Here is an 11,133-nt window from a genome sequence, read left to right as displayed (position 1 = left end):
TTATATATAAATATATAATATATAACATAAAAATGTATTATATATAGAATTACTGTATGTAGTATATATATGTAAAATTATATTAATTTCTTTACATATAAGCATTTGATTTTTTTTATATCTAACTTGTATAAGAAATTAAAATCTTAAAAGGCCTGACATGCTGGGATGTTGAACTGAAAACCTCTTTGCTTTCCAGGAATTCAACTTTTTAGCTTCATCCAGGCTGAGGGTAAACACTATCAAATTCAGTGCAAGGATCAGATTTCATATTTAAAAAATAACTACCCAGGCGCACGCATGCACAGAGCCCTGGCTCCGTGCGCATGGAGGAGCCTGTGCTCATGAGCTCTCTTCCCATGCAAGGATGAACTGAGATGACTTGGCTGGAGATATGCCACAAATAATATATTGAACTTTGGGCAGAATGCAGGGAGCAGAGTCGCAGGCTCCCGCTCCCAGGCTGTTCATCAGCCATATATAAAGCTGATAACAGGGTTACAAGTTTTGGTGTAAATATGGTAGAGCGAAGCATAAATGCACGTGGCTGTGTGTAAGTCAGGGTGAGGCGTTGCCCTCGGGCTGGTGTGGTACACCGAGCGTGTACCTTCCCTGCTGACATGTCACCCGTGCCTCACGCTGGTGTGGTTGGCATCAGGCGGCGGCAGTGTCGGGGAGCTCAGCTCAGCTCCTCTGCTGCAAGGGTTCATCATTAGGGACTAGTAGAGTTTTACAAGGCAAGATTATTTCCTTATTAATAAAAAATACAAGCTGTGTCCTTGCTGTCAAGCCTGCCGAGGAGCAGGTGGTGTGGCTGCCGGTTCGGCTGTACTCTGCCTGGGGATGGGCGCAGGAGGGGAATTACCAACTTGTGCAAGAGATCGACACCCTGGGTCACCTCCTCTCCCTGCCAAAGCTGGCTGGGGCTGCCAGCCCCGGCTATTTTTAAGGCTGGAAACATCAAGTAAAGCAGACACGGGGTGAGGAAGTAGCTGATCCCCTGAGGGGAGGAGGGTTAGACATTCCACCGCTGCCGCTTGTGGTGATGAGAGCCTCCGTCCCGCTGTGGTCCTGGCCCACATGGATCCAAGCCCTCCAAAACTCTGCTGTGTGCTCCTGCTGCCTGCAACAGACAGGGAAATGGTTACCACGTTAGTGTCAGTGATACCGGTACTTCTGCTGCTGAAATAACTGGCTTCGCTTGGGCCTCGTGTCCATCCCGGGTCCACAGGCATGAGCTGATACCCCTCCTGCCCTGAGAGCTCCAGTCTCAAGGACAGTTTAAACACATATAAGCGCTGTGTGCCGTCCTTGGGCAACCTTCCCTGGCAGGCAGGTCAAAGCAGACGCATGACGGATGGTGGTGACATCTGGAAGGCACGTGGCACTGTGGCCACAAGGATTATATTAACATTGGGATCAGTATCTTCCCTCCCTGACTGTTTTCGGGCACCTCGGTGGGAGCTGGGTGGGCGGCACTGCCTGGTTAGTGCATCCTCCCCGCGCTGCTCCCAGCATTGCGGCAGCGTGACAGCCGGGAGGGCAAACCCGCCTGCTACGGCTGCAGGGAGAGACCCAGCAAAGGCCTCGACCGTCCCCGTCATGGCTCAGAGCTGCTGGGAGCCGCTCCTGGGCTTTCCTGCCCCCGACCGACCCCGCAGGCAGCAGTGGCTGTCACAGCCCGGCGTCTCTTCCCAGGAGAGGCGTGTGGAGCAGGGGCAGGGATGCTGCTGGGGTGGGCTGGCACAGGTCACAAACCAGTGTGGACAGGAGAAGACCCTGTGGCCCCTCTGATTGTCCCTGCTCCAGCTGCATGAGAGCACTGGGAAGTAGGAGGCTGCCGATGCTTTCTGAGCTGCACCCTCTCCTGCACATCATGCGTGCCCCAGCAAGGGGCTGGATAGGGAGCAGTTCTTTGTGCGGTGCTGCCTTGTGTGTGTCCCCTCCCGGGACCTGGGGCTTTAATTTCTGGGCAGATTCCTTAAAAATACAATATCCCACCCTGAATGGCAAGGTGACCAAGCACAGGGTGGTCTGCTGCAAGCACAGCGTGCTTGTCCCCATCCATCTGCATTTATTCTTTGCCCTTAGCGTCTTTCCTCTTGTATTAAAATAAGGAAGTAATTTACAACTTTCTCAGCATTTGCTACTAGACGCAATAATAGGTTTCCTGTTCGGTGAGCCGAGACGTGTCCCTTCTGTGCTTCCGCAAGCGAAGGCGGCAGCCCTTCATGCAGAAAAGGGGACTTGAGCTTCACCGTGTGTTGTCAGCTGGACTAAGTATTGAGAGCGTGCTCTGGTGATAGGACTTTAATGGGAATCTGGATATTAAAATTCAGAGCAGTATCAAGCATCCCAAATAATATCTATCATACTTGAAAAGCCCTTAGGTTCTGTTTACAAGTCCTTCTTGAATCTGAGATAGTTTGGGTACCATTTATTTGAGCAGATAAACAGTATTAATGATCTGTTGGTAGGTACTAGCACCATAAAGCAAGCTGAAATACCAGGCCAGCAATGACTTGTCCCAATTGATTTAAATGAAAGATTTTGACCTTGCAGATAAAGGTGACCCTCCCTGCTTTACTTTAAAAGATTAAATTGTCACATTATTTTTTTTCTTGATATATCATTAATGTGGTTATTAGATGCAGCCTTTCTACTATGGAGAATATACTCTGCTTATGCAATTACTTAAATGTCCCTTGTCCTTAAATATGACTTAGATTCTTAATTCTGGGTTTATTAAATTGCTCTCAGAGTAAAATGTGTGAAACCTTTTTGCTATCAATACATTCTTGAAACTAAATGTATGCTTAATTTGAAAGGTCTTATCTGCTGGTTTAAAAAACCCAGACTTTTCACACTGGTTTCAGTGAAATAATGTAAAAATCTGGCTGCCTACTGTAAATTGACTGTTTGCTGATGGATCACTTGCAACCCTGGTGTACAAGACTTTGCAGAGCTGCTTGGACAGCTGTCGAGGGGTGGCGGGTGGGACACTAGACCTTCTTTTGCCTCTGGGTGCCTGAACACCAGCCGGTTTGTACTGTGCTCGTGAGAAACCAGGGCTGCTCTTGCTTTGAATGAGCACGGTGTCAGCCCCGTGGTGTGCTGCTGCAGGAGTGCGTGTGCATGGTAGGGTCATTGGAAACAATGAGACCTTCTCATCCTGATAGGTCCGGGGGCTGCCTGTGATGGGACTGGGTGGCTTAGCCCTAAATGGCCACTTTCTAGGACCTCTGTGGGGTGTAAAGTTGGTGCTGGTGCCCTGGGACCAAACGGCCAACCCTCTGCTAAGCATCTGATGCTTGGAGAAAATGGAGAGGCAGCATCCTTCTGTAGCAGCTGATGCCTTACTCAGGCAGGGAACGTTTTCTAGTGCTTAAAATAAAGGTTATGCTTGGCTAAAGATGCCTTATGCAAAGCTGGTGACTTTACTGTAGAAAGCAGAAGTTTATGGTTATGTAAAAACCTCCTTAAATCACCTACAGGTCTAACAGGCTGGAGGGGTTTTGCCCAGGAGGTAAAAGGATGCAGGGGAACAGGGGGGCTGGAGAAGTGTGCCGTGCTAGGCACTGCTGTGACTGCTGGGGCACGGGGCCTCCTCTGCTCTTGCACGATGCAAACCGGAGGAAAGGCTGCGTGTAATGTGATAGTTTTCATTGATCCTTTGAGGAGCACGCGAGGCAGGATTTCCCTGCACAGGCTGCTGCACTGACAGTCCTTGCTGGCATTGGGACGTGCCTGGGGACTTCCCTCCCTGAGCCCGTTAGGAAACGACCCGCTGGAGGAGCACGTCCCCTCTCACTGTGCCGTGGTCATTCAGGGACAAAGGTGCTAAGTAGCTTTTCCTTCCAAGGGTCATGTGCTCTCTCGCTTTGAGCTGTTTGTGATACCTAAAGGCGACACTCAAAATTCTTCCCTTGGCCAGAAAACGTGAAGGTTTCTTTGGTGTGGCCTTGTCTAAGGCAGCTGGGGCTTCTGCAGCCACCTCCCCCAGGGTGGGGATGAGCACCCAGCTGCATTGGAATTCTAGAGCGTATGCTGTTGGGGACATCCTCAGCCATGGGTGGCTTTGGAGTCTGCTCACAGTGGCATGGGGAGGTGTCTGGAAATAACAAAGACCTGCAGCTCAAGTGTAAACTTTAATTTTTTTTTTTTTCCCCCCCTCCACCCCCCAGATTATTCTCTTGATCTGAACCACAATGACACCTTTCTGCAAGCCACAACGTTTCTTCCTGAAGACTTCACCTACTTCCCCAACCACACCTGTCCTGAGAGGCTCCCTTCTATGAGTGAGTAGCATCCTGACGGCCCTGTGCCCGTCCCCTTCTCCCCATGCCTTTGGAGGGCGCATCGTAGCATTGCCTGGCTCACCGGCATTGCACCTTTCCCCAGCGGGCACCTGGGGATGAATGGGAGCGCTGTTCGGAGCCCAGTCCTCTCCTGGGAAATCATTGTTTATCCACTCACACAAATTAATCCCTGCTATGTCGGAGGCAGGTCTCCCTGCCGAAGCAGGAGCCCATCACTTGGCAAATGCAAACAAAAGAGGGATTGTGTGCTGGGAGCTGGTGAAAAGGCTTAGCCAGCCCTTTTCCAGTGGCAATGGTGGCAGGGTGGCTCCCCTGCCCTTCGGCAGCGGTGCTGGTCCCAGCCCCAAGCTATGCTGGGTACAGGTGGGCAGGGACTGGTGTGGGAGACAGGCTGGACCCTGCCAAGGGAGCCGCAGCTGGGAGAAATGCTTCCACTAAAGTGATATTGCAGTGGAAAATGGGGCTTTGGGGGGTAAATATTTCTTAAAAGGGGGAAACCACTCTCTGCTGAGGTGTGGGGTTTTGTGTCTGCTGGAAGCCTGTATGGAGGAGTAGAGGGGTGCCCCGGCCGGTGTGGGTCTCTGATGGAGAGTGGCCACAAGGCTGAACAGAGCTTAGCTGCTGAGGAGATGGAGGTGTTACAAATCATGCCAGCAGCATTTCCTGATCGTTGGTGCTTGGGGAAAAGAGGAGGCTGCCTATATTCCGTGCTGGGGATAGAGGACAGGGATGCAGCAGAGCGCTGCCCCAAGCAGGCACTGAGCTGCCCCAGGACCACAGCAGCTCCTGACCCCCTACTCTGCTTCTCCCCACTGTCTCTGCAGAGGGCCCCATCGATGTAAATATGAGTGAGATCACCATGGAGGATATCCACCAGTTCTTCTCCAAAGACCCTTCCATCAAGCTGGGAGGCCACTGGAAGCCAAGCGACTGCGTGCCTCGCTGGAAGGTAACCAGGGAGCTGGGGAGTGCTGTGTCCCTGCTGAGCACGGGGGGACGAAGGGTCCCAGGGGTGATGGGAAGACATTAACAGGAATGTCTCTGATGTGCTGCAGCTCCAGAGTAATGAATATAAGGATTTCTGAAGTGTGGGGCTGCGGTGCCTGGGAGAGAAATGCTGAGCTCAAAGGCTGCTTTCGTGATGCATGAGTCAGCTCTGAGCTTCTGCCCAGACCGCTAAGGCAGGGAGCTCGCCTGCCTGCTCCCCAGCTGCTGAGCCTCCCACTCACCCTGCCACCCTGTCTGGGCTAGGATGCGACCTGGAGAGGCAAGGTGGCACTGCTGGGGACTCTGTCCCCAGAGGGAGGTGGCTTAGGGCAGCGTGGTAGCCGTTGCCTGGCCCCACTCCTGCTATCCCCAGCGCTGGGTGGAGGCAGTGAAGTGGGGGGCTGCAGGTCTCCCTCCCACTCAAGGTTACACTGAATTTCCGCAAAGTAACAATCCCCCAAAAGTGAGTAGGAAATCCATGTTGTGGGGGTTGGGAGGGTTTCAGGCTGCTCAGCCCTACGTGGGAGAGCCAAGACACCTTGTTTAGTGCTGCTCCCCCTCCTATAGCACCAGCCAGTCCCGTTCCCCATCCCGGTGGTAGGTCTGCAGCAGGAGCCACGGGTGCGGTGCAGTAAGAGCCGTGTCCTCTCCCTGTCAGGTGGCGATCCTGATCCCATTCCGCAATCGATATGAGCATCTTCCTGTCCTCTTCAGACACCTTATTCCCATGCTGCAGCGGCAACGTTTACAGTTCGCCTTTTACGTTGTGGAACAAGTGAGTGAGCCCTGGGGTGGTCGGGGCGGCAGCTGCTGGGGCACGGACGTGCTGTGCTAGAAACGTGTCTGCTGGAGCTTCAGCCAAAGCTGCAAGCGTAGCTCTGTGCTGTGTCCAGAGGCATCTACCTGCCAGATCACATCATTTAAATGTTTCCGGTTCATGTTGTAATATTTAAGTTGTCCCACTCGGCCTAAAAGTGGCACAGCTAAGACACATGCCCCAAAATGACTGGTTTTATCTAAAAAATGAAGTAGAGAGTTAGGGTTTAGTGGTTTGTTTGGTTTTTTTGGTTTTTTTTTTACATCCTGTATTGGAGGAGATATTTTTTAAAAAGACAACTTTGAATCATGTATTTGCAGTTTAAATAATGCTGCGTTATTTTTTTATATCTCTGTAGTAGTTCCCAGGGAGCATCCCCTAGGGACAGGAATGGCCTGACCAGAGTTACGCATTTCTTAATGGGGCAGTATCTAGAAGGCTTTCATGCATGTAAAACATAAGACGGTCATTTGATGTGTACGTGAACCTGTGACTTAACCTATCTGGCTTCATCCACCCAGTAAATGTACCTCCATATTTATCTCTGTGTTAAAAAGATTGATCAAAATTGTTGGTTTTTTTCCAAGTGTCTGAGTAATAAGACTTTATCATCTTTATTTTTGCTCCTGCACAGTAGATTGAATATTTAAAGCTTGGTTGGTCTCACTAGTCTGTCTGTTCTGACATCATTTCCTTATGCGGCACCAATGTGGGAGCTGGTTGCCCTCTGCAGTTTTCTAGACAAGACTGAGAATGCACATGTGGAGCACAAACTGCATGGGGCTCCCCTTGAAAAGGAACTTTCTCTCTCCTAGGCTGGAAACCAACCCTTTAACCGTGCCATGCTCTTCAATGTTGGCTTTCGGGAAGCAATGAAGGACTTGGACTGGGACTGTCTCATCTTTCACGATGTGGACCACATACCGGAAAATGACCGTAACTATTACGGGTGTGGACAGATGCCGAGGCACTTTGCAGCCAAGCTGGATAAGTACATGTATCTGTAAGCACCATTCTTTTTCCCCACTACCATAATAGCTAAGGAGCCAGTGTTATATTTTATTTTTTTTAAAAGGCAGAAGATGAATCTCGGTTTGCTTCTCGGGCTTTGTGCAAAGTGGACATGAGAGGGGAATAGCAGAAAGCATTTGCACGGCTCCGGCTTTCCCCATTGCAGGCGGGAGAGCTGCAGCGCTGGCAGGCTCTGCCCTAACCCCTTCTCTCCCGCTTAGGCTCCCTTACAACGAGTTCTTTGGTGGGGTGAGTGGCCTGACTGTCGAGCAGTTTCAGAAGATCAACGGTTTCCCCAACGCCTTCTGGGGCTGGGGTGGCGAAGACGACGACCTCTGGAACAGGTACGGGCTCGGCTCAGCTGGCGTCCCTGAACTCCGCTTCTGATGGTGGTTCTGCGAGCTGAGCTTTGCACGTGCTGCGGGGGGAAGCATGGTCACCTCTGTGGCCGGTGCTGGGCTCGCTGCTCCTGCTTCACCTCTGCGGTGGCTCGGTGGGAATGGGGGCCACTTCAGCCTGCGCAGGCAGTAGATTGGAAGCAAACACAGAAGTGCTAGTTGGGAAATTACTGGCTCTGTGTGCAATATCCCACGCTTCTGAGGTCAAACTGATCTTGGCTGAGCTGAAGCCTTGAGGTGCTGAGCGCCATGTGACTTACCCAGAGCCCAGGCTGGAGTGGGGAGGTTTGCATAGCTTATCTGCTGGGTGGAACGGCAAAGCTGCTGTAAGAGCCCTGAGCGCACTAACTGTGCAGCCTTGGCAAGTGCTGACAGCACAGCAAATGCAACAGTTGTTTTTTATTTTTTTAAATGTATTTTATTCCCTTTCTAATGCAGAGTACAGTACGCAGGCTACTCGGTGACTCGACCAGAAGGAGACACAGGGAAATACAAATCAATTCCCCACCATCATCGGGGAGAAGTGCAGTTCCTAGGAAGGCAAGTGAATTTAAAACAAAAGCTTTTTTTTTAAGGATCCCAAAGACCTTCACAAAGTGTCTGTACTGTGTGGAAAGCTCCCTGAAGCTGTTTGAGGGCAGTAACAGCCTTAACTCATGGAGGAAACTTACTGGGGAAGATGAAGGAGGCAGAGCACTGCTGGGATTCCTCCAGCAGGTTTTATACCCCACATGCCTATGACAAGGGGTCCTGGCTTTGGCTGTAGCTGCTTGGATGCCATCCAAAAGAGGGGTTGTCAGCACAGCAGGCTGAAGATGTGCCCTGTATCTTGAGGGGGATGTTCCTAAAGGAGTCTCTAATGCCAAACATCAGAGAAGCTTCTGTTTCTAGAATAGTCTGATTGAAGTGTTGGAGCATTGAAGGAGGCATTGCTCAGCCTGCAGAAGGCAGAGAGCAGGGGGCTCTGTTCAGGGTTTCGAGTCGGAGGGTGGGACTCTCACTGTTTTCATCCCATGATGGTGTGTGCAACTGGGGAGATGGCAGCAGCTGTGGCACGCTTCCACCACAGTACTGAGATGGAGCAACTCATCCCTCTCCACTCTTCTGTTGCTGCCTCTTGGCCCCAGACCAGGCTGGGTGTACAGAGCCTGTGAATTCAGGGGTTACTCTCTTGTGAGACTTTGGACATCCATCAGGAGCAGTAGCTGCCCCCTGTACCTAAGGAGCACAAGTACTGCATGAAGTCTTTGTCCTTTTTCACAAAGACCTAAATTCTCCCTGGAGTTTTCCAGGAGGGCTCCGACCCCTTTGTCCAGGAGCCAGGGTTGTTTCTGGGAGTACGAGGGTTGGTCAAATGGCTGCTTTTGCCAGGGGACCTTGATGGAATTTGAGTCTTCTGAAAACTGTGCAACAGAAAACTAGAGAAATACCTTTTTTACAAACAGCTGCAGGAATTAACACTTGTAGGTGGTGAGCTGCTGGACAGTGCAAGCTCTGCTCTGCAGAGGGGCTCCTAACTGCTGCTGGCAGGAGGGGCAGCAAGGAGGGTTTATGTTGCAGACACCATTTGAGCTATCTGTTGGTCTCTTTTTACAGACCACTCATTTTTGGGGGAGTTTCCATTTGGCGTTATGTCATCTTTAGACCTAGTTTTCCTTTCTGTCAGCCAGAATGCAGTCAGTAAGAGACGCTTGTCTCGTTTCAGTCCTGAGAAAGAGAAGTCTGTTTTGGCTTCAAAAGCCATATTTAGTCAAACTCTTGAAGCGTGGAAGCGTGGGAGTGCAGTGGGCTTGAGCTCTTGTTCCTAATGCTTACCTGATCTCCTCCTGGCCCTAGCCAGGAGCCCTAGTTCAGTGTCAGCAGGAGCTGTGGCTCAGTGCTGTGGGAAGGGGGATCTGTGGTGAAGATGGGCAAGGCAGCGGTTTGCCCTGGTGAGGCCAATACTCGTGCTGCTGAGCGCTCCTGCCTCCACTGCTGCGTCTGCAGCCCGACACCCAGCCTAGGCGAGGCTTAGCAATAGATACCCTCAGTGTCCCGCCTCTGAAATCTCTGCTTCCCTCTGCTCTGCACTTACCCACTGGCAAGTACTAACTGCTGCCATCTGAAAGCCCTGCTGCTTCTCCCACCCAAGCAGGGAGCAGGAGGACCCAACACTTCTCACCATGGAGAAGAAAAGTGTCCGTCAAGATATTAAGTGTCCTGCCCATGTGCTGATGCTGTGACCTTTTTGAAACTGACTTTGGCACTTCCTTCTTCGCTTTTGCCCAGCATTTTCCTCTTCCTCCCAGCACATCCATTCCCTGGTGCTTTTTCTGTCCCCAGGTCTCAGCCCCAGCTCCCACTTGCCCTGGTGCTGACAGGGCCCCAGCACTGTGGTGCAGAAAGTCAGTGTCTTGTCCTGCTAAGATGTTTCTTCTTATTTTATTTTTCTGCTCCCACCCTTAGCCCTTGTATCTCATCATGCTGCCCCTAAATTTGGCTGAGGCTGTTTTTGTGCACCAGCTGCAGTTTCCTTCCCCAAACCATCATTCTTCTAGTTTTACTTCCTCATGCCCATCCCTTGGGCAAAAACCATTTAGTTCTGCTCTTGTTTGTGGTCCAGTTTCTTAAAAGTGGAAAGGACCACATCACCCATCGGCTGCTTTTCTCCAGGATGTTTTAGCTGGTGAGGGCTTGGCAGGACCCCCTGAGCTCAGCTGCGTCCTGGGAATGGGACCCACAGGCTTCGGGCAAGAGTTACAGGTTATTTTGACAGCTGAGTGCTTGCTGGTGGCACAGAGAGCATTCTGCTCTTCGTCAACTGATGGACTATAATTTTCTAAAGTTTGGGATGTTTAACAAAACAGAATATAGAAAATGTGACTGTTACCTTTATTAAGGGCTCAGGAATTCATTGTTTTATAGTTCCTGCAGGGACTGGCTGTTTTAAGGGTGTTTTAGTGGTGATGGGAGGACTTTGCAGGGCTCTGTGGGATACGTGGAAGTGACTCTGGCCTCTGGTTCTTGTTGCACAGGTATGCCTTGCTGAGGAAGTCGAAAGAAAGGCAAGCCCTGGACGGCCTCAATAACTTGAACTACTTTCCAAACGTCACATATGACGCGTTGTATAAGAACATCACTGTTAACCTGACACCGGAGCTGGCTCTGGTGACCGAATATTAAGAGGAGAAAATAACTTTGGTCTGCCCTTCACCAAGAAAGCACCACGCTAGACTTTCTTTTCCAAGGGTTATCGAGGACAAGCAACACTTTGTCTAATGAAGGATCACAGTATTTTGGAGAATAAGGCTGAAAGTGCACGCACAAATTGCCCTAGCTGTACCAATCCAGCCCGATACTTGTGCAGCGAGCTCAGCAGTCTCTTTCTTTTTCCCGCCACTTGCTTTCTGGGTTTCAGGACAACGGTTCGACCTGCTGCTCTCGTCTCCACATTCCTTCTCCAGCAATCTCCGGCACTGGGACTCGCCTTGGACGCGCTTTCTCCTCCGGGAGGTGGCTCAGCTGAGGGACTCTGGCTTCTTGACAGCGAAGGTCGGGAGCGATTCGGTCGGCAGCTGCCCTGGTGGGAGATCAAACGACTTCTGATACCGTTCTTCTATGT

General features: G+C 51.0%; 1 protein-coding gene across 1 annotated transcript in view; it reads left to right on the top strand.

Annotated features, from left to right (window-relative positions):
- B4GALT5 (UDP-Gal:betaGlcNAc beta 1,4- galactosyltransferase, polypeptide 5) overlaps positions 1 to 10,855 on the top strand; it is a gene marked incomplete at its 5' end in the record, with an annotated part of 11,110 nt that extends 255 nt beyond the window's left edge. The window contains 7 exon segments of the mRNA XM_010284703.1: positions 4,185 to 4,298; positions 5,144 to 5,268; positions 5,965 to 6,081; positions 6,939 to 7,126; positions 7,356 to 7,478; positions 7,971 to 8,072; positions 10,547 to 10,855. Coding sequence (XP_010283005.1) covers positions 4,185 to 4,298; positions 5,144 to 5,268; positions 5,965 to 6,081; positions 6,939 to 7,126; positions 7,356 to 7,478; positions 7,971 to 8,072; positions 10,547 to 10,694 — 917 coding nt within the window.
- Between the last annotated feature and the right edge of the window lie 278 nt (positions 10,856 to 11,133).

Source organism: Phaethon lepturus, unplaced genomic scaffold, assembly GCF_000687285.1.
Source record: "Phaethon lepturus isolate BGI_N335 unplaced genomic scaffold, ASM68728v1 scaffold39403, whole genome shotgun sequence".
In the NCBI taxonomy this organism is placed as follows: domain Eukaryota; kingdom Metazoa; phylum Chordata; class Aves; order Phaethontiformes; family Phaethontidae; genus Phaethon; species Phaethon lepturus.
The sequence above is the reverse complement of the archived record's forward strand: the minus strand, read 5'-3'. Positions and strand labels throughout refer to the sequence as shown.